General features: G+C 38.8%; 1 protein-coding gene across 6 annotated transcripts in view; it reads right to left on the reverse strand.

Moving 5' to 3' along the window:
- The window catches only part of SLC4A4 (solute carrier family 4 member 4), a 422503-nt gene that overhangs the window by 46993 nt on the left and 350788 nt on the right, over positions 1-24722 (reverse strand). For all 6 annotated transcript variants that reach the window (XM_070458312.1, XM_070458313.1, XM_070458310.1 and 3 more), the window contains exons 15-16: positions 15201-15271; positions 5578-5769 (exon numbers count right to left, since the gene is read on the reverse strand). In XM_070458312.1, the coding sequence (XP_070314413.1) occupies positions 5578-5769; positions 15201-15271 (263 nt within the window). The remainder of the gene's footprint in view (positions 1-5577; positions 5770-15200; positions 15272-24722) is intronic.

A 24722-nucleotide genomic window follows, 5' to 3' on the forward strand; every position in this document is an offset into this window, starting at 1 on the left:
AGAGTTGAACTGTGAAGAAAGCTGAGCGCCAAAGAATTGATGCTTTTGAACTGTGGTGTTGGAGAAGACTCTTGAGAGTCCCTTGGACTGCAAGGAGATCCAACCATCCATCCAAAAGGAGATCAGTCCTGGGTGTTCATTGGAAGGACTGATGCTGAAGCTGAAACTCCAATACTTTGGCCACCTCATGTGAAGAGTTGACTCATTGGAAAAGACCCTGATGCTGGAAGGGATTAAGGGCAGGAGGAGAAGGGGACGAGAGAGAATGAGATGGCTGGATGGCATCACCAACTCGATGGATGTGAGTCTGAGTAAACTCCGGGACTTGGTGATGGACAGGGAGGCCTGGCGTGCTGCAATTCATGGGGTCGCAAAGAGTCAGATATGACTGAGCGACTGAACTGCACTGATAGATTTATGAGTTCTTCTAATCACAATCCTCCTCTATCCTTAAGCTGACTGCTTTCATTTTGCCACCATATGTTGCAGTGATGGCATCTATGCTCCAGGAGTAGCATCACTGGTTGGTAGGGGACTCTGGAAGAACATTTCCTATTAAAGCCCTGAGGCATCTGCTAGAGAAGATCAAGATTATGCTGTGATGCTCCTTCAGGAAGTTTTGAAGACAAAATACTGGTGAAAGGCTTGAGGCCGATATAACAGGAACTATATGGGACAACAGATCCCACTGCACCCCTCCTAAAAGGATGGGAAGCGCAGGGGGCAGTCAGCGGGATATCGCTACTCTACCGTATTCCACTGAACATCTGAAAGTATCTGATAGATTAAATTCCTGGGACTTCCTTGGCAGCCCACTGGTTAAGACTTCACCTTTCTTTTCTTTTTTTTTTGGAAGACTTCACCTTTCAATGCAAGTGATGTAAGTTTGATCCTTGCTCAGAGAGCTAAGATCCCACATGCCTCAGGGCCAAAAACAAAAACATAAAACAGAAGCAATACTGTAATAAATTCAATAAAGAGTTTTTAAATGGTCCACATCAAAAATAAAAAAAATTCCTGATGGACTATTAGTTAGCAAAAGACTATTAGTTAACAAAGACTATTAATTAGCAAAATTCCTGATGGACTATTAGTTAGCAAAGACAAACTGTTTCATCTTAAGTGCTCAAACTGATGGACTGCCAGCGGCTGGCTTCATGAGGGAAGGTGAGAGCGGATAAACAACCCTGAAGTGGGCAAAGACAATGAGAGAGACTGAACTCGGGGACAGAGGTATACATGTAAGTGAAGTGAAAGTGTTAGTCACTCAGAAGTATCTGACTCTTTGCAATCCTATGGACTGTAGCCTGCCAAGGCTCCTCTGTCCATGGAATTCTCCAGGCAAGAATACTGGAGTAGGTAGCCATTCCCTTCTCCAGGTGATCTTTCCAACGCAAGGATTGAACCCAGGTCTCCTGCATTGCACACAGATTCTTCATCATCTGAGCCATCAGAGAAGCTATTAGAGCAGGATAATCACGTGGACTGATGAGTTTAACTTGATAAAATCCTAGAAAGGTAAATATGATGGATGTCATTTTTGTCATATCAGAACCTTTTCTACTCTTCTCTACCAAGCTCACTGCCTTGGGAAGCTGACCTGTGTGGTCTACAATAGGCTCCCTTGCTCTCCAGATTTCAGAAGATTTCAGCCTGTCCAGGAGAGAGAGATCAGATTATTGATTCCCATAGCTATATCCCTTTGAGGTTGCCTCAGGCTGGCTAAATTCCTCAATCCAAAGGAGGTCATGGGGCCTCTCTGGAAAGCTCTACCACCCTCTCTTCTCCCAGGTTCTAGCAACCACTCCCATTCCACATCCTTTGAGTCAGAGATCATAACAATTCCACTGTTATTATCACTGGACATTACATGCTCCCTTGGAGTTTCCTTCAACCTAGTGTCACCTTTGTATATCATGCTTTCATTAAACCCCTCAGACCATCCTAATCTGAGTGTATAATTTTGAATTTGACAGATGACAACTGTGAATCATCCACAGACAGAGGCTGGCAGCAGCTGCAAAGGCAGACCTGGCATAAAAATGGAGATAATAATGGACTCTGGGGAATCCGTACTTCCCTCTCACTACTATAAGCAGAAGTTAAACATAGAGAATTTTATTTTAGGAGATGGAATCAGAAAACTCTCTTTAAGATTATAGAATATTAGAGTTTAAAGGATGTTAACTGCCATCTAGCTGGGCTCCCCTGTTATGGGTGTGGACTAAAGTCCACAGTTATCTATCAAAGGGTGCACTGTTAGTTACTGGCAGTGCTGGCCTTAGCATCCACAGCATCTGGGTTCCTGCATTTGTGCTCTTTCCATAAATTGCAGCATTTACCTCTACTTGACTGGTCTCCACTAGCCAACAAGTATTGAGGGCCTAGCCTGCATCCAATCCGGTGCTAACTGATGTGAGGAATAAAACAGAAGTGTAAGGGTTTCCCACCAATTCTCAGTCTTGATCGACTAACAACTCATACAAACATTTAGAAACAGAAGTACAAAAAGAGAGCGGTGGCTGTGTAAATTAAAGGAGAAGTGGACACTTTTATGGCAAGGGCACTGCCATCCAGGACTAGCATTTTGCGATTTTAGAGGTTTCAGGTGAATTGTTGGTGAGACTGAGGAAGTAGTTAACAGTTAGGCTCGAGTGTCAGCACAGTAACCACATTTAAGCATGTAAGTTTCAACTGTAGAATATAAAATACAAGTATGTGCTATGCTAAGTCAAGTCAGTTGTGTCCCAACTCTTTGCAACCTTATGGACTCTAGCCTGCCAGGATCCTCTGTCCTTGGGATTCTCCAGGCAAGGATACTGGAGTGGGCTGCCAAGCTCTCCTTCAGGGGATCTTCCTGACCCAGGGATAGAACCTGTGCCTCAAGTCTCCTGCATTGGCAGGTGGGTTCTTTACCACTAACACCACCTGGGAAGCCCTAAATACAAGTATATGAATCTATAAACATATTTGCTCCTACCTACAGAGATCATACTTCTAAGTGACAGCTTAAATGAAAACATATTTTGGCAAATGAAAGGAAAAAAAGATGTTCTTATAATTTATGTATGTAGGTATTATTAGTTAGCTATAACTGTGAAGTGAGTAGGGGAGGGAGATGATAGTGTGAAAGCCTACACACTTAAACATTACTCCTTGGAAATCAAATCTATGTCCTCCTACCTGTTTATTTTATAATTTGGGGTAAGCAGCTGTAAGCAAAGTTGAGAACCTTCTCAATAGGAATTGTAACTAGAATGCCTTCATTATTTTATTTTCACATATTCAATACTTTTCCAACTTTTCTCAACAGCATTTATCAATGTCTGAGAAACTACCTGCTTGGGCTCTTATAAGGAGAAATTTCTTTAAGTCCAAAGAGCTATTATCGATTTTGGAATTTGCTGGGAAAGAAAAGGTGATGTTTACATAAACAGTTAAAATGATCACTATTCATCTTAAGGCTGAAATTATTTTGCTAACTATGATTTACAAGTGCTTCACAAATTCTTTAATTTTCACACTATGGCAAATGAGAGAGATAAAAAGGGTGATGATTCCCAAAGTGTGAGCCAAAAAAAAGATGTCCCATAAATTAATAATCAAGAAGGAAAAATCTCAATATAGAAGAAGAAATCATCCTCAAAGACCTTTACCCAGGAAACTGTTCTACACGTAACATACCACTGAAGAGGTGAACCAAGTAAGCACATTTCCCAGTATGGGAGCTGGTGTTACACGCTCAAAGTCTCAGGGACAAGCACTTAACCTGAATGTGTGCAGCAGACAAGTCTTAGACAATAAAGAGCAGTAGGAGTGAGAACAATTATCTGCCTGCAGAGGCCAGTTTCCGCCTATGCCCTCAAGTGTGAGTGTGCTTGTGTGTGTACAAACTATGGGCTAAACAAAGAATGGATGAGGGTTGAATTCTGCCTAAGGACCACCACTTTGTGATGCCCTTTCAAGGCAGACAAAGTTGAACACTTCTTGCTACACTTCACTTTGAGGAAATTTTTCATCCTTTGGGCCAGATAGTTCGGGACATTTCTAATGAAATCTGCAGACCACAGTAACCTGCAGTGGTCTGAAGGCTGTCCTTCCAAAATCCACATGTTGGAATTCTAATCCACAAAGAAGATGATATTAGAAGGTGGGGCCCCCGGAAGACCATGAGGATGGAGTCTTCGGAATGGCATTAATGTTCCTATAAAGGACACCCCACAGAGCTCCCCAGCCCTTCTGCCACCTGAGGACACAGTGAAAAAGACGCTGCCTAAGAACCAGGAAGGGAGCAGCTCACCCAACCGTGATGGCACCTGATCTTGGACTCCCCAGCTTCCCGAACCATAAAAAATAAATCTGTGTGGTTTACAAGTCCTCTAGTCTCTAGTATTCTGTTATAGCCACCCAGACAGACTGAGAAAATCATCAACTCTTGCCTTCATTTTCTATTTCATAAGAGATATCAGGAACAAAACATTTCCTAGCTGAAAGTGAATATATTAATTTTCAGTCTCATTTCCCAGGAATAAAAAAGGAATTTTATCAACCACATCTCATGTCTTCCAAGTTCTCCTGCTCCTTCTACACAGAACTCAGGAGGAAAGATTCATGAGATTCCAGTTGTAGAGAGCAGCTTACTGATAAAAATCAAGTATAATCAAGAACTACTGACATCCTAAACAGTGAGAATTGAACTGTAAAGCAAAGGATTAGCTTCGTTCTGCAAGTAAGAAAACAAAATGCCATTAACTAAATGTTGGTCTTATCTTGTAGTCTCTCCAGGAAGCACAGTTTTGACTTGACGCTCACCCAAGCATATTAATGGGAGACAGGATGTCTGCACAAGACAAGCCAGCTCAATTACCTGTGTTTCTCTACCGTGGCATTCGTCACTGTGGGAAGGGAAGGCTGGTTCAGATGACACCATATCTTACACCAGTACTTGTGTAACAACATGGTTTACATTTATTCCCACAGCCCATAGTCCAACTACTAAATTACTCACAAGTACAGCTGATGAACAAAGAATTCTATGTCAAAATTCCTAATTAATATGGAAAGAGTTTTTGCTTACGTACTTAAAACACACCATGGATCTCAAAGATCCATGGATCTAAATGGTATCATGCATTTTTTTTTTTTTTTTTTAGAAACAGTTTATTTTCCATTTTGGTGGAAGTCTGTTGAAGAACAGCTTACGACCACTCAGTGGTGGTTCCTACCCATTCAGTGGCTTGAGCGGTGGGAGCTGCAGACCAATCTTCAGTGGAAGGCTGAGCACTCCAGTCTTCATGCATTTTTATATAGAATACACCTGCTTTTTCCTTTCAGTAGTCAGAATTCAGACTGGCACAATTTAGGATAGAATTATGTGAGCAAAATCCCAAAAGGTTTTTTGAAGCTAGACTATAATTGTGTCAAAAATACTTATGCACAGAGACTGGAAAGCAATTTTTAACACACGAAATCATATTGGAAAGGTTGAATTACAGGTGCCTTTTTCATTTTGTAAAACTGTATTATTATTGAAACAGTGGGAATTCAATGAAAATTATTTAAAGCTCAAGTACTCACCGTGGTTGGAAAGTAAGGACTGGTTTTGAATTTTTTCAAAGCCATAGAAGAAGTGTAAGTGCCCAAGAAGAGGATGAAAGACATGAGTGTGATATCAGGAACAAAACCACAGTTGTTGCCCACAAGCTTTCCTCCATATTTCAAACACTCCTTTGTCGTCAGAAATGCCCAGTCAAAGGTAGCATTATGGTACTGCAGAAGAAAAACATGAAAATTTTTCTGGAGAACACTGTGATACATCAAAAGCAGCTTTTGATCCTTGATGGGCTATTCGGGGATTTATGCTAGAAGTTTCTGTAAAACAGTCCAAGGATAAACCACTGAAGGGTGAAATCTGAGGAGGTGTTAATGGAATAACAGGTAAGGGGGGCCAGGAGGCTGGCAGTTATTGAAAATACAGTGAGAATGATGCAATCCATGCAAACCTGGTTGTACTACAACCCTACAATCACCCATCTGTTCAACAGACACAAACCACAAAGTCCTTGTCTGTGAACCTTCCTAAGAGTAAACCAAGACACAGTAATCTCCTAAGTCTCTAAACGTGAGACTCTGAAACATCTCTAATGTCCAAAAAGCCCTGACTTCTGCGGTGCACAGCTTCTTAGGCTTCAATCTGATGGCCCCAGATTCAGCACTCTAAAGTTTATATCTGGCTAACTAATTAACCCCACACTTTCACAAATGAGCTATTTCTTTTCAAAATAACTAGAGACTGGTGACTTGAGGAACTAAACTCTAAAAATGTTGGAGAGCTCTGCTTTTCCAATTGTCTATCCTAATGAAACACAGCTTTTCTTTCTGACTCCAGGGTCAGCATCACGAGCATCCATTACTGGAATGTGTTGTGATGGGCTGAGGAGCAGGGTATGGGATCTCCACCCCTCTGCTTCATGGCCTCAAGCTCACAAGGCCATTTTCAAATTTTCTTCTATCTCATGAATTGCGGTCACATTGTCAGTGCCGCACCTCTCGATAGCACTGTAATTCTGTTCCTATTCACTGTTCCTAAAATGCAGGAGTATCCTTTAGCTATGGTACTAGATAAGGCCAGGACACCCATTCTCCAGACGCTGAGTTTTCTATAACAGTTGTCTTCTCTTGAAAACTGCCTTTCATGACCTAACAGCGGCCTCATTTGGAAGATTATGCTCTCTTGCAGCCGCTTACTGACCAACACTAATGCGGTGCTACTGTCCGAATATCTGGGCTCTCCTAACATTCATATGCTGAAACCTTACCCTCATATGTGATGGTATTCGGAGGTGGAGCCTTTGGGAAGTGATTAGGTCAAGAGGGAAGCTTTCACGAATGGGATTTGTGCCCCTGCAAAACAGAGAGCTCCTTGTCCCTTCTGCCACATGAAGACACAATGAGGAGACTATCTAGAACCAGGAAGCAAAGCTTCACCAGACACTGAATCTGCTGGTCCTGGGAGATCAGACTTCCTCTTAGGTGCAAGGCTAATGTGTATGTCATGTACTAACAGAAGAGTAATTCCAGGATACTTCTCAAATAAATACAAAAAGATAAATTTTTCCTGTCCTTTGAAGGCAGGAGTTCTACCTCACACCAAATGCATCATCAATATCCTTTATTATTCATGCAGTTTCTTGATATAACTAATCTAGTAATAAAAGAAGATCATACACATTAAAGAAGAATCTCTGGCCAGAAAGAGTTCATATTTTTATAGTGCTCAAAAGGTAAGGATCTTATGTAAGTCAGGAAAAAAAAAATAAACTCTAGATTTTTCCCTGAAATATTAGTTTCATCTTGTAAACAGCTGAATTGCAAAATTACTCTTTTATCAAACTCTGTTTCTGAGAGGTGATTAATCATGTTTCATTTTGTTTTTCAGATTTCTATAAATGGATATTTCTAAGCCCAATACCATTAAAGTTTAGAGGTCATTAACAGGTAACAGATTTTTTTGGTTTAAAATAAACAAAAATTTACCATAATTTCAGCACTTTAATATCAGCAGAATCCTTCATTACAGCTGCAACTCCCCAAAGAGGTGAGGTGCATTAAAACAATCTCAACAGGAAGCTTTACTGACTTTCTTACAGAGATGAGAACTATACAGATGTGCATGAAATGATAGACATGTTTCTTACTTATGTCACCTTAAAATGCTAGTATCACATTTTTTGCATGTCTCAAATGATTCTTTGTGTCATTGTACAGAAAATATAGCCTCTGACATCATCTTCACTAAGGGCTCCAGCATAAAATCTTTAGGTAGCATGTATAAACCTTGGTATCTACACCTTAACACTCAGTTTCCTACTCCCATAGAACTTAAACTCTAACTAATAAATGTATGCTCAGTTCCTCAGTCATGTCTGACTCTTTGCGACCCGATGGACTGTAGCCCGCCAGGCTCCTCTGTCCATGGAATTTTCCAGGCCATAATACTGGAGGTTGCCATTTCCTTTGGACATGAAGATGTTTGTGGTGGAGAAAGAACCCAGTTATGGGTCTGGAAGGAAAAATGGGGTGTGGGTAAAAACAAGAATGGAGGAAGGTGAAAGATTAAGATGGAGAGAGAGGAAGATTGACTAGGTTCTGGCCTCTCTGGACCACAGATGGGTAAGCCCAGAAAAGACTAAAATAGAGTGTCTGCAGACTGAAGGGACTGTGTGTCAACAAAAAAATAAGAATGAGTGGACCAAGGCAGGGACAGAATTCAGTTTAGGATACAGCAGGCACCAAAAGAAATCTTAGTTAACTGGATGAGTGAAATCACTCATCAAGATCCTAATATCTGACATATTTAAGGAAGATTATCTATGAATATAGCTACTCTTTCTATCTGAAGGACAAAGTTAAAGTAAAATAAACTTTCAATTTAGATTATCAGGTAAAATAAAGTATTTCCAGTTATATATGAATTTCAAGTAAACAACGAATAACATTTTTAGTATGTCCCATGTAATATGTGGGGCTTCCCAAGGTGGTGCTTGTGGTAAAGAATCTGCCTACCAATGCGAGAGAGGCAAGAGACAGGGGTTCTATCCTTGGATCTGGAAGATACCCTAAGGTAGGAAACAGAGACCCACTCCAGTATTCTTGCCTGGGAAATTCCATGGACAGAGGAGCCTGGTGGGCCACAGTCCATGGGTTCAGAAAGTTGGACACGACTGAGCACACACACAACTATACACACACATACATGTAGTATGCAGGACATACACTAAAAAAAATTTTGTTCATTATTTCTCTGAAATGCAAATGTAACTGGGACTCTATTTTTTTCTAACTCTGATGATGCAACTTCACTTAGACACAGGCTATTTTGAGTAATAAAACAAAAAGTGGAAAATTTAGCCTAAAGAAAACAAAAAATGCATTGGGTCCCTATTACATGGATAACTATGTTAAGCTTTAAGGGAGCAATAAAGAAGAATAAAAACATTTTATTATTAGAGAAATAAAATATGTCCACTTATATATTAACAATGCAAGCCAGTAAAAGAAAGTGTCTAAACAAATAGTACAGAGATTAGTAGATCAGAAGAGGGACTAATTAATTTCATTGAGCATAGGGAAAACAAAAGTTAAACTGCACCTTGAAAAAATGACTGGTCTCTATAGAACTCTCATACTCAAAAGGCAGTAGGCAGAAGTGCGGCAAGACAACAGAACTAGAAAGGAATGCAGAGAGAGTAACGAAAGCCCGTGGAGAGGGGAATAAATGTGACAAACTTTGGGTGTATATTTCTTCTGTACTAGCAGAAACAGAGAGGTATAGCATTAGATAGACACCATGAGCAAAGATGTGGATCTGGGGACATATGATGCTTCATTCACTTAATAAGTCCTTTAGGTACCACTTATGAAATGTTCACCATGAGGAGGAACTCAGAGTGAATGGACCAGGTGGGCTAGAGCTGAGTGTCTATGTAAATGGGCAGTGAGAGAAAAGATACAAAGGAAATGGGACTGAGTTGCTGAGGGTCTTAACTGAGCTCAATCTCATGAAAGGAGATTTCAACCTATTTTTTTTGAATCTCATTTTCTAGAGAATGACCCTATTTGTACTGAGTGAATACATTCATAAACCTTAAAAGTAAAATGTATACTGAAGGGTTCATTTTAAGATTTAAAATACCACAGCATCCTCCACAAAGACAAAAGTGGGGGATATATGAGTGAGAATGGGCAAATGTTTGACAGTCATTGAAGCTAAGTGATATGTATATATGAGGATTTATTGTACTATTCTATTTTAGGGCATGTTTGAAATTTTCCATAATATTTTTAAAAGTAGAAACATGTAATCTTTAAGGAGATTTAAGGACAGAATGGTTTGTGCACTTGACTTTCTTAATGAGATAAAATCACAAAAATGTTATGCACAGGAAGATTAATATGATATTCCATTTCCCATGAAAAGAATGTTAACTCCTAGAATCACCCTGAAGGTATATCAAATCAAAGCACTTTTGCTTCTATGTCTGACTGCCAAGTGGAATTTATGAGACTGTAATAGTTCTTAGGCCCATGATTAACAGCATCTCCATGTAGACATAATATGTGTCACTGGGCAATACAATAAGCAAAAATTCAGACATAAAAATTAAAGATTCTACATTGCTCTCTGAGTATCAACTGGTAAAATACATGTCTTTAAACAGTATATGTGTATGCGTTTACACACCTATGGGTAACGCTACAAATAAAAGTCTCAAGCTTAAGAAGTTAAAGTACTCATTTAGGATTTTTTCCCTGCAGTGGGTAAGCCAGATTTGCAGTGATCTGCAATCTTACTTTATGATCTATGGGACGTATATGAGCTGCAACTGTAGTTACATATATTGTTGTGAAATATCAAAAGTAATTGGTTATCCTACTTATGATTAAGATATAGAAAGTTGCAGGAGACGGTTAGTAGTCCCAACCTAACAACCAAAACACAAGGATAAAAACTGGAGTAGATAGCCATTCCCTTCTTCAGGGGATCTTCCTGACCCAGGGATCAAACCCAGGTCTCTTGCATTGCAGGTGGATCTTTTATAATCTGAATCACCAGGGAAGTTCTCATAAGGTCATAGTTTTAAAAATTCCACCAACAAGATAAGGAAGTAAAAATCCTAAGTAAATTAAATGCCAAAAAGCTACAAGATCTTCATAGGAGAGAAGAGGTCCATGGCTGCCTCATCCCTGGCAGAGTTGCAGGTGGAAGATCAATGCAGGTGGAAGATCAATGCAGGTGGAAGATCAATGCACTGGAGGTCTGGAGAAATGAGCCACATCTTTCATGAATTTTTAATGATTCTGTAGTCTGGGAGACAGGTTAGAATTCTGTGAAGCCCTCCCTAGGCATCAACCAAGCCTGCATCCATCCACCAAACTTTCTAATGGTCTTTGCCAAATGCACAGAGAGTTCATAAAAGGCTGGAGATTTGACAAAACAGCTGAGAGAAACACCACTTAGACACAGAATCTCCATCAAATGCAAGAATGACACTTTCCTAAGACAGGAAGCAGGAAAGGACAGGCAAGAGAAATCCCTGTGAGGCTTTCAAGCACTTCTGAAATGTTTAAGGTATCTGCCCTCTGAAGGAATGGAGTGAGCAGAGCAGTTGGGCAAAGATCTCCCAAGGCTCAAAAAGCTGGGGCATAAAACAAGAAATAGGGCATTTCAGAGGACTTTCTGGGATGATGGAAATGTTTTCTATGTTGTTTCAGGCGGTAGTTACATGAGGTATAAAATTGTCAAAACTCATTGCAATGAGCACATTAAGAACTGTGAATCTTAACGTATGACTGAATTTAATAAAAAATCAAATTATAAAAATAAATCTCTCATGAAAAACAAATACCAACTGATCCCTTCAATCATGTCTTCATAAGAGAAGCTTCTGACATTAGATTCTGAAATCTGTTCTCTGCCTCTGAGAGCTGGTAATCTCAATTCCCAGCCAATCTCAACAGTGACTGTTCAGATAGAGTGTGGATAAATTGTGGCTGGTCTCAAAGACTTAGAGAGACCTTTGCAGGAATTTCGTTTGCAGGTTAAAGGGATATTCCAAGTGAGAAATCCATGGGAAAACTGATCAAAGAGGGAAAATTTAAAGACACAATGATAGAAACACAGATGTAGAAAACAAATGCATGGACACTAAGGAAGAAAGCAGGAGATGAGGAGTGAGAGGAATTGGGAGACTGGAGTTAACACATATATACTATTGACACCATGTATAAAATAGGTAATGAACGCGAACCTACTGTACGGCACAGGGAACTCTACTTAACACACGGTGGTGACCTAAATCGGAAGGAAATCCCAAAGGGGGCAGATATATGTACACATACAGCTGATCCATTTTGCTGTATAGTAGAAACCAACACGCAACATTGTAAAGCAACTATACGCCAATAAAAATTAATTTAAACAAAGACACAATGATTCCAACAATAAAAGGAGATGTGGAAAACCTGGCTTTTTATTCTCGAAGGGCTGTTATTCTAGTGTTCTCGCCTCTGTCTAAATGCGCTCATGGCCTGTTTTTCCTGCTCTTTCCCCTGAAAACACACCCACACCACTAGGAAGAAGAAAGCCCATCTTCAGGCTAATGAAGCTAAAGAGCAAAGGCCTCCCTTGCTCTGACAGGATGTTCCTGGGGCCCATGAGAGGGAGTCTCATGGTGCCCCAGGGCTGCATGTCACTTTTACTGCATCTTCTTTCCTGACCTAATTATTGCTGAATGAAAAGAAGGAAATGAAGCCCTGTTGACTGTAGGTCCTAGGAAAGGTTCAGGCTCGCTGAGCTAGGATGGCCAAACACACAGAGGACCCAGTAGGTGGTCAGAAGCAGTAGCTATCAATTTCTTCTCTCCACCAACCTGAGTGATGGTGGCAAATGGCCTAGTGGAATGATAAGAACACCTGCAAAGAATAAAAACAGCACCAAACATTGACCGAAAGACAAGTACGTGCCAGCCACTTAGCTGGCCACCTATTTATTAATCTGGCTCTTCTTGTGTCTCTGAAGGAAATACTCTTCTCATCATCATTTTACAGATGGGAAGCTGAGAAGGTTCCACAGCTCGTGATTAAAGTAGTGGAGTCCTGCATTTGCAACCAGGCAGTCTGACATGAGGACTCAGTATCTGTAAGTCCTTCTACATGACATGTTGTTCTGCTTCCCCAAAGAATGGAAATAGGCAGATTTTGGAGTTAGAAAGCCTGAGTTCAAATTCTGATTTTACTGTATACTGGTCATATGGCCTTTGAAAAGTTAGCTAAGCTTTATAAGCCTCTGATTCATCTATAAAATACAGGTAACACCATAATTCATAAAGGTATTGTGAGGATTATAGACAATTAATGTAAATAGCCTGACCCCTAGTAGGTGATATAATTGATGATAATAAATCATATTACCTTTCTAACATTCATTCCTGGATCATGTAAATATATATATGTGTGTGTGTGTGTGTGTGTGTGTTTGCGAAGTATATATAAAGGGATTGATACAGATAGAAAAGAAGAAATGAAGACTAGAAAAAAAGTTGTCCTTTATAATTACATACACACACACATTACATATTTTGCCCTAATGTCTTCTCTAGAGAAGCTGGACATAGAAACTGAACATATTAGTTAAGGTATGTAATTGATACACACACGAGGGAACTATTGCCCTGGAGTATAGAGCATTCATAGGGATGAAAAGAGTAAACAATAGTAAACATTCCAATTTGAAAACTTTGAAGCATCATGGTGCACTAGCAATACCACAGGTTATGGAACCACCCAAATTTCAGTTCAATCTTTGTTGTACTAATTTATGGCTACATGACCTAAAGCAAGAAAAGGTTATTTACCTTCTGGGGCTTCAATCGCTCTCATTTATAAAATGGAGATAATTATGCCTGGTAGGTTGTGTAAATGATCACAATACAAATAAAGGTTCATAATAATGATAATATGTATAAAACACCTGGTCTCTTGTAGATGCTTTATAAATGGTGGCTAAATTATTATCATTAGTGTGAGTGTATGTCACAGTCATATCAGAAGTCAACCACAACTTTCATTTGTTTTCCATGAATCTTATAGTGACATCTTAGTATAATTACATGTCAATAACTAGAGTCTCTCCAGGACTTGCCCAAAGACAGTACTTAAAAATTTCTTAGTTCAGGGCTTCCTTGGTGGCTCAGATGGTAAAGAACCAGCTGGTAATTCAGGAGATCCAGGTTCAATCCCTGGGTCGGGACAATTCCCTAGAGAGGGAAATGGCAACCCACTCAAGCATTCTTGCCTGGATAATTCCATGGCCAGAGGAGCCTTGCGAGCTACAGTCCATGGGGTCACAAAAAGTCAAACATGACTGAGTGACTCACACTTTCATTTTAAAACTTTACTTGATTAGTTACAAAAAGGATTAAGTTAGGAAACAATCTCTTTTCAACTCATTGGAAGTAAATGTTTTATTAATTTTTATTCCAAATTAACCATCTTAATTAGTTACATATATATTTTAATTAGGTTTTAAATAAGTTTCTTAAAAGTCTAGAAGGAAGTATTTTTCTCTGTTTTAAGTTATATCCTTTTAGGCACCAGGTCAGCTGGCTCAAACATTGAAAACTTAATTTTTTTCAGTTATGTGGCCCTTAAGACATATACATATCTCTTTCACACACACACACACACACACACACACACACACACACACACACAGTTGTGCATGCACGTATGCTCTCAAACATGGATGAACTAGAGAGGCAGTTTGGAGAAAGGCAGAGAAAACAGTAAGGAAAGAAGTCAAGAGAGCCACTGAATGTGAAAACGAGAGAAACAGGGTCAAGTGAGAGATATTCAGGAAAGATACAAAGCGTCATCTTTGAAAGGGATGTTGTGGGCACTGATTATATAACATCTCCAGAAGTGTTCTGGTCTCCTGAGAGATGGGCACTCTATCAATACAAAGTATTATGGTTTCTGTCTTTATAACTGAGAGATTGATATTCCTTGGTAAGATTCCATATCCAGTGCAGAAGGAACACAATTGCGAGTCTGAAACAGCACTTGCCCCTTTTTCTCCAGCACAAAAGTCTTCTTCCAGTGTGTGACCTTCCATGCAAAACAGCTCACTTTTAAACCTTAGTTCCAGTCTCTTAAAGAGCCTTGGTTACAAGCCATGGGAAAGGATATCATGTGACAGAGGCACAGTCCTTTCTAAGTGACACGGGAAATGTCCTGCTACAATCACCCTCAGTGAAGGGAACACAGTACCATCTGGTCATCAGAAGAATTTGTAATCGTGCTAGAAACAAAGAGAGGATTCCATGCTCTCACTTCACAACGTACCTCACTTTCCCTTGTGAAAATATTTCAAGCTGATAATTAATGGAGATAGCAGTCAAATTCCTGAGAAGGTTTGAAAATTGTGTTATAGTAATAAATACTTAAGTTTGAAAGAAAAAAGGAAAAGGAAAAAAAACAGTTGATCAGAACACAGAAACTGTTTTTTCATTCCCTACAATATCACTGACTATTAAATATGTGTTCAGACTAGGATTGCTGATTGGTAGGAAACACCATATCATGAATATTATAATTATAATATACAATATGCAAATGATTTAAAATAGTAAGTCACTTACCATATCAGAAGAAGAAACAGTTGGCAAATCTTCAGGAGCCAATGTGGTATCATTAGACACTGAGATATTAACTGTAAGAAAAACACCATTTTTTACTATAAAAATAAGATTAAAGTGACCCAAATTCATAATCAGTAATTTAAAAAAGCAGGATTAAGCATTTTAAAAATGTCTTAACAAAAACATAAAGGCACAATAAATTTTTCTTTATTATAACTGTATTTACCTTTCACCTAGATAAAATAACCAAAAATTTGGACACGTCTTTTATGCTCTAATCTGATAAGAAAGAATGACAAGTATTTAAGGAAGTGGTATTGTAATTTGTTTAAGGTTTCAAAAGAAAAAGAAATCTCCTCTATTACAAAAAGGCATTCAACATATTTTACCTAGTGGAAAAAAATGACTGTTAATAAGTGAGAAAATTGGTTGAGTATGGCTTCACATACAGTTAAATCTTATAAATTGAGGCTTTACTAATTAAGAATCATCTGATTTTGGAACTGTGGAATTCATAGGAGGCAGTATATCTCTGCAAAATGTGCACAAACAAAAAAGTACTAAATAGTAAATTATATATAATTTATTATAATGGGCATGCACATTTAATCTAATTTTAAATTATTTTCATATAGTTTGCCATCATTTATGGAATTAATAAAATGTCACTTGCATAACAACTTCTTGGGCTCCAAAATCACTGCAGATGGTGACTGCAGCCATGAAATTAAAAGACACTTGCTCCTTGGAAGAAAAGCTAAGACAAACCTAGACAGCATATTAAAAAGCAGAAATATTACTTTGCTGACAAGGGTCTGTCTGATTAAAGCTACGGTTTTTCCAGTAGTCATGTATGGATGTGAGAATTGAACCATAAAGAAAGCTGAGCACTGAAAAATTGATGCTTTTGAACTGTGGTGTTAGAGAAGACTCCTGAGGGTCCCTCAGACTGCAAGGAGATCAAAACAGTTAATCCTAAAGGAAATCAACCCTGAATATTCATTGGAAGGACTGGTGCTGAAGCTGAAGCTCCAAGACTTCAGCCACCTGATGCAAAGAACTGACTCATTGGAAAAGACCCTGTTGCTGGGCAAGACTGAAGGCAGGAGAAGAAAGGGACAAGAGAGGATGAGATGGTTTGATGGCAGTACCAACTAGTTGGACATGAGTTTGAGCAAGCTCTGGGAGTTAGTGATGGACAGGGAAGGCTGGTATGCTGCAGTTCATGGGGTCACAAAGAGTTGGACACGACTGAATGACTGAACTGAACTGAACTGTAGAAGAACCTTAATTATTTATTAAACCAACACTCCTCTTTGAAATATTTCATTGTTTTCTTTCCATTTATGAGTCCAAAATTAAAACATATTATTTCAAAAGTATTCTATAATTATGATATTTCTTTATCAGATAAGCCCTTTTCCTATTACATGGAGCTTTATGTATTAGAAAATATATCATTATGCAGAGACTATCTCTAATATATGGAAATATGAAAAAGCACATCAAGTTTTTGTTTTTGAGGATCACAAAGTTCATTCAATATCCAAACTGCTAATTACTGTTTGGTCCCAGATCATTCTCACTCCCAACCCAGGCCCCAACATCTGTAACTTGTCTTCTTAGTTTGCCGTGTTTTAGGTCTCACTTATATAAACTTTTTAGAGGAAACAAACAGGTTTATTTGACTGATGAAAGTAAGGACATAAGAGCTCTGAAGGAAGGTGAAAGGGGGCATGCCCTATTCACTGTTTTTCCCCAGAATCTGCCCAATCTGGCACTTAACTAACAGGAGCTCAAAAATATTTGTTGATTATTCAACCTTAAAAAAAGCAAATCCTGCCACTTTCAAAAATGGATGAACCTGTAGGACATTATGTATGCTAAGTAACATAAGTCATACACGGAAAGACAAAACTGCATGATATCATTTATGTGGGGAATATGAAAAAAAAAAAAAAGGAAAAGTCAAACAGATAGAAAGAATAGAATGGTGTTTCCCAGAGCCTCGGGGTAAGAGAAATAGGGATAGTTGGTAAAAGGGTACAAATTTCCAGTGGTAAGAGAACTAAGGTCTGAGGATCTAATTATAAGATGATAACTATAGTTGGTAATACTATGCTATATCACTGAAATTTCCAAAGAGAGTATAACTTAAGTGTTCTCACCAAACACATATAAATATGTGAAGTGATGGATATGTTAATTAACTTAATGGAAATCCCTTCCCAATGTATATGGATAATGAGATCATCAAGTTGTACACTTTATATATAATTTTATTTGTCATTTATACTTCAATAAGGGCTTCCCTGGTGGCACTTGTGGTAAAGAACCTGCCCACCAATGAAGGAGACGCAAGAGACACAGGTTCGATCCCTGGGTTGGGAAGATCTCCTGCAGTAAGAAACGGCAACCCACTCCACTATTCTTGTCTGAAAAATTTCATGGACAGAGGAGCCTGGCGGGCTACAGTCCATGGGATCGAAAAAGAGTCAGACACGACTAAACACACACACACACACACACATACTTCAATAAAGCTGAAAAAATATTTGTTTACTAACAATAAAAGAAGCTAGGAATGGGGTCATGTAGTGACTACAAATGAATCACAGCAGATAAAGGCCAAAGAACTGAAATACGGAAAACAAATAAAAGGGAAGAAAATACTTAGCTTCAGTCCATTTCTCAACCCATTCTTATCTTTGAAGGCTTTGGAATTGTTAAACTTTTAACTTAATTCTAGCTGCGGCCAGGGAGGGCTTCGCTACTTCATCAGTAAAACTAGCACACTTGCAGACTCAGTTTTCTCATTTTTACTGTTTCCCTGCAGGTCACAGAAAGAATCAAAATAGGAGAGAGGATGCTTGGCCCAAAGAAAGAAGATGTTAGTAAATTATTACTAATAAAGCCTAGAAGTCTATTACTGTTATGTTGTAAAAAACTTCAAGTAGATTTTCTTACATTATTCCATTTGTTCATTTTAAAACATAGAAGACACATGTAGCAGGTATACTTTGACACCTGTTTTACACTGGATGGGACTCTGAGGCAAGATATGCCAGGTTTGTTGCCCAGGATTACAGAATCAACCAGAAGGAGAGCTGATACTTAAACCTTGTTCACCCTTTTTTTCCCCACCTTGCATTTCTATTCATCAGAATCAAAATTATTTATGTCGGCCACTGAATTCAAGGTGGGGAATTACAATTCACCCATGTTAGATGGCTCTGTCTACTGTAAACTGAAATGTCTGACCTGTCTGAGCATTTGAAGAAAAACAGCATATGTGAATTCAAAGGCACTATTTAGCTGGTGTCTGTGAAGCTGTCCTTTCTGAGCTAGATTCTTTAATGCATTTTTGTGAGCTTCCTGTCATAAGAGAGTGAAGGTCATTTTGTAACATACTTTTCTGCCTAAACTGAAGGAGTAAGAAGGGGAGGAGGATGATATTCCAGGCTCCTTTGCGTGTGTGTGTGAAATAAATGACAGATAATAAAGACCATTGAGTTCCAATCTGAACTTTCAGTAACTGCTCTCCAGTTCTTGATATATGTCAATTTGCTCATCTAAATACCTTTTGTCCTTTTGGTTTTCCTCTGAGACAAGCTATGCATACTGGCTCCCCAAATCCCAAAAGACCAGTATCAAAATGATGGTAAGAATAATATACTTTTCCTACTTATTACAATAAGTAGTTGCTTCAAAAGAGAGACTTCAAAATAAATATATAAGCAAGCACTTCTATAAATACACATTGGCAAAATATGGTAGAGCCCATAAATAAGATTAAAAGTAAATTTCTATAAGCTCACAGGCGAGAAAATGATCAATTCCAATTGGGAACTTGGTCTACAGGAGCCCTTGATCACCACTTGGATCCAGACACAAAAAATGCAAATATTTTGGCAACCAACTGCAGAATGATCTGTGCATACAGAATCTGTAATATCCTTAATTAGGATTCTGGAAAGGTGAAACGGAAAAGCCAAAACACTTCATTCTGTGTCTTCACTATTTGCTCAGCACCTCAGCTTATGAAGCAAAGAACACTTTGCCCTAGGAACCTGGCTAATTTAGAATGAGCCAGTTATCACTGGGACAGTCTGTGACCCATACTTGCTTTCAGGTAATTTACACAGGTTGGTCATTTTATATTCCTTGAACTTTCACAGCTTGATCCTCTTTTCTGTGTATCAAATGCTAACTGATCCTCTGGAATGGATAAAGGAACATAGATAGTAATAGACATTTAAAAATGTGTCTGTTACACAGATGACCAACAGTTACATGAAAAGATGCTCAACATAGCTAATTATTAGAGAAAAGTAAATCAAAACTACAATGAGGTACCACCTCACACTGGTCAAAATGGCTGTTATTAAAAAATACTGGAGTAGGTTGCCATTTCCTACTCCAGGGGATCTTCCCAACCCAGGGATCAAATCTGCATCTCTGGCATCTTCTGCATTGGCAGGAGGATTCTTCACCATTAGTGCCACCTGGGAAGTCATTAAAAAGTCTACAAATAATAAATGCTGGAAAGAAAAACCTTCCTACATTGTTGGTGGGAATGTAAATTTGCACAGACACTATGGAAAACAATTTGGAGGTCCTCAAATAACTAAAAACAGAGTTGGCATATGACTCTGTAATCCCATTCCTGCACACAAATCCAGTGAAAGTGCAAGTCACTTAGTCATGTCCGACTCTTTGAAACCCCCTAGACTTTACAGTCCATGGAATTCTCCAGGCCAGAATACTGGAGTGGGTAGCCTTTCCCTTCTCCAGGGTATCTTCCCAACCCACGTCTCCCGCATTACAGGCAGATCCTTTACCAACCAAGCTACGAGGGAAGCTGCGCACATATCCAAACAAAACTATAATTCCAAAAGACACATGCACCCCAATGTTGACTGCAGCATTATCTACAAGACATGTAAAAACCTAAATGTCCATTGATAGATGAATAAAGAAGATGTGGTATAATGGAATACTACTCAGCCATAAAAAGAATGAAATAATACCATTTGCTGCAATATAAATGAACCTAGAGATTATCACCCTAAGTGAAGGAAATCAGGAAGAAGAAAGCAAAGACCATATGATACCACTTATATGTGGAGTCTAAAATATGACACAAATGAAATTATTTATAAAACAGAAACAAACACAGACATGGAGAACACACTTGTGGTTACCGAGTGGGAGTGGAGGAGGGAAGGACTGGGAGTTTGGGGATAGTAGATGCAAACTATCACATAGAGAATAGATAAGCAACAAGCTCCTCCTGCATAGCGCAAGGAACTGTATTCAGTATTCTGTGATAAACCAAAATGTGTGACAAACCAAAAGAATGTGTGTGTGTATATATATAGATACATACATATATATATATAACTGAATCTCTTTGCTGTACAGTAGAAATTAACACACTATAAATCAACTATATATCAATAAAATGTGTTGCATTTGAAAGGCACTTAGTAAATGTTAGTCAAATCTGAATTTGTATCTTCAACCTAGCTTCTTAGGGGGGAACTGATTAACTTGCTCTGAATAAGAAAAAATTTAACAATATTCTCCTTGACAATGAAACTTTAATGCTGTATTCACATTCTATTTAAGCAACATCTTAAGGCAACAGAGTAACTGGAAAATAAGTACAGAATAAAATAGAATATGTTTCTTGCCAGCATGCTCATGTCAGATTTACTTAAGGGTTCTGAAAAACTTGAGCACATGAGTGCCTTTCGATGACTCACATATTTAGGGTTTAAGTGTCCAGGGCAAATAAAAGGGCAAATACGGATTTTCAAGGATGACAAAGTGAAGGAGGAAAACTTTGGGAGGAGTAACTTTTGGGAAGTTATCTGTCATTGTCCCAGCCTGAAGTCTTAAAATTAACAGAAAGTTTTTATTCACTATTTCTTGTTATTATCCTTTGTTTTCCTGTGTTAACCGAGCGTCATGCTTGAGATTTTCAAGGTCAATGGACAAGTTTAAGTTATGACGCTCTTTATTCCATGAACACTATTCACATACTTATGATGTTGCCCTGGAGCTGAGCTACTATCTGGCATTAAGCTGGATATATTTAGCCACTACTTACACAAAAACTTCTCTCCCATCCCCACCCATCTTTATATCTGCAAAATACATAAGACATTATTCTGGGGTCCATTTTCCAAGTCTGGATTTTACACAAACCCAAAGCTAGAGAATTAACCAGGTCGGGTGGTTATCCAAACTCACTGCTTCTGCTTTTCCCATTCTTGCAAGTGTTATACAGATGCTACTGAAACATAATTAGGTCAGTTAAAGGAAATTAAAATGATGGGTCTTTCAAATGTCCATGGTTATCTCAAAAGACCATGTCACCATGAAAAACAAAATGTCAGTTGCGCTGGTAAAGTAGCACGGCAAATGCAGACCTAAACAAGACTACACCAGAAGGCTCTGCCCTTCCTCTTCAACCCTCAGACTGCAATTTAAATCTACCTTATCTAAAGAGGGAATAACACAGAATAAAAGTCAAACTGCATATAATATGACGCAGGAAGATTATATGGAAGATGAATTAGGATTACCTTTTATGTCCTAATTTTCTTTTAATGGGCTAACCGTGAAGCACTTACATGCATGTGCGCATGCTCAGTTGTGTCAGACTCTTTGCCACCCCATGGACACAGCCCACCAGGCTCCTCTGTCCACGAGATTCTCCAGGCAAGAATACTGGAGTGGACTTCCATTTCCTCCCCCGGGGGATCTTCCTGAATCAGGGATCAAACCCACATCTCCTGTGTCTCCTGCATTTCCTTCACTGACTATTATGGGGCCACAGGAGACAATGAGGCAGCAGTTCTTTTTTAATGGTTATGACATATAGGTGTACAGCATTTGCTAAGATAATAGAAAAATTATACACAAAAAAATAGTAATAAAATTCCACTTGAGAGAGAACTGTTTTAGAGCATTTGGAAACCTCCTCAAGCTAATGGAAGCCATGCTTACTACCATCACTTGACTTGGTCTGACAGTTTCACGCCAGGGAAAAGACCATGTTTTACTTAGAAATACTAGACAGTGATGCACTGGGTGCCTGCGAGAGGCTTTATTCCTCTTCATCATTCATCCATTATTAAGCATGTTCTCCCTGGAACAGTCAACAGTGAAACAATAAAATATATCCCTTCTGTTAAGAGTAAAGTATCGTGTCTGTCCCCTTGAGGCGATTTTTCTTGCCTATCTAATTTGCTTGTCATATTTAACAAGCCTTTTTTTCTCTCCAGATACAAAACCAACACCTGCTCAGAAAATTTATTTTGACCCTTTCCAAAACATTAACCATGCCCTTAGGTGTATATTCAGTGCCACCCTTGACACATTAGGTAAATGAACACAGGTATTACAGTAGAAATTGATTTCTAAAGTCTAGGTCAAATGTATTTCTGAACTTAATTCATTCTAAAGGTAATTAACACTATCTTAAAAGTAGATTTTATAAAAAGCAACGTGCATGTGAGGGGGCATGTGTTCTCCTTCATTGAGAGTAGCACAATTCTTAAGCAATGAAGTAGAAACTTAGTGAGTTTTTGTTGATGGCAGAAGCGGAAGGGAAAGAAAAGTCAGAAGAAAGAAGAAAAGGAGTGGGGAAAAAAAAGGGAGTCAAGTCTACTTCCTGGTCCCTATTTAGAATTCTAGCATTTACATTTTTGAATAGATAGTTTTTTCTTAAAGGAAGGAAATATCTCATCTCTGGGGGCTTGAAAGCCTTTTTCTACATGACTATGTATAGTGTACAACACTGCTATAGTCCTGAGAGTCAGGGGAATAGTAGTAAATGGTCTAACTATGATGCACTGAAATTCTTAACATTTTTTTCTAACAATTTTGCTATAATGCTTCATATTTATCTACAACAGTTCCTTGGTTTTTGTTTGTTGGTTGGTAAGCTTCCAGTGGAAGCCTAGTCAGAGTCTTTTTCTAGGAAATTTCAGGGGAAGTTAAATGCTTGAATCCCTTTAAAAGAACACAACTAAAAGATTTAACTGTTGGGGCATCTTTTGTGGGATAATGGGAATGAGAAAAAGAACAAAATTTTCCTCAGTGTCTATTATGAGCCAAATAATTTTACATACACTATTTCATTTAATACTTATAGTAACCTCTAAGAGTAGGCACAATTACTAACCCGGCTCACAGGTTATGAAACAAAGAGATTAGGAAATTAGCTTGGTCCAAGGTCACACTGCTCACTAGAGCTAAAATTCAAACTCAGTTTTCTTTACTCTAGGCGCACTTCTGGTTTACACTTTATCACACTAACAATTTTCTAAATTGGGATTTTGGTGACAAATAAAATATTATGAGTTGCCTTTCAAGTGGATATGTTTCAGTTTTCACTGTGGCCTTTAAAAAAAAAAATTATTGAAGTAACAGCTGTTTTGTACTTCCCAAGTGGCGCTAGTGGCTAAGAACCCACCTGCCGGTTTAAGAGACATGAGATGTGGGTTCGATCCCTGGGTCAAGAAGATCCCCTGGAGGAGGGTATGGCAACCCACTCCAATATTCTTGCCTGAAGAATCCCACGGACAGTGGAGTCTGGCGGGCTACAGTCCATGGGGTCACAAAGAGTCAGACACGCCTGAAGCGATGAAACAGCAGCAGCATAGTTGCTTTACAATGTGTTGTTAGTTTCTATCGCACAGCACAGTGAAACAACTATCCATATACTGACAGTCCCTCTGTTCTGGATTTCCTTCCCGTTTAGGTCACCACAGAGCACTGCGTAGAGTTCCCTGAGCTATAGGTTAGGGAACTAACAGGTTCTCATTAGTTATCTATCTTATGCATAGTATCGATCATGCATACCTGTCAATCCTAGTCTCCCAATTCATCCCACTTTGGGTTTTCTGAACCATCTTCTTCCTTATACACCTCTGCAATGTAACCATCAAGGCATAGTGGGAAACAGAACACCTATTCCCTCTGCATTAATTAATAACTCATATTTCTAAGAAAAGTGAATGTAAGCCCAAAAACCACGTGCTGAAAACCTAATGTGTCAAATGCCACAGCTAACTTTCTTTTTGGCAATTGAAGACTGAGGTTCCCTAGTCTTTCAGTATGTAAGAAGCTGAGTATATGACTTGGGTTTACTGAGCAACAGATGGGGGCAGGAAGAAGGGAGGGAAAGGTGCCTTAAGAAATGGAAACTCAGGAAGTGATAAAGTTTTATGCAAGTGAGAACAAGAAAGATCAGGGAGGGAGGAGAAAGAGCTGTCTTCACAAAGCACCAAAAAAAAAAAAAACCCCACAATGTTATTGTGGCCATGAAAATAGTTTTCTTAGTGATTAAATGACCCTGATTTCCTTTCCTGTAAAATCATTTCTCAGTTTGCAGGATCATGACTCCACCTGCGCAGTTGCTGGTTCATTGTTACAGACTGTACCAGTGTTGAAAAACAAGTCATCCGCCAGTTTAAATATTATTGACTCATTGATTGAATTCTTTTA

Source organism: Odocoileus virginianus, chromosome 29, assembly GCF_023699985.2.
Source record: "Odocoileus virginianus isolate 20LAN1187 ecotype Illinois chromosome 29, Ovbor_1.2, whole genome shotgun sequence".
Lineage (NCBI taxonomy): Eukaryota > Metazoa > Chordata > Mammalia > Artiodactyla > Cervidae > Odocoileus > Odocoileus virginianus.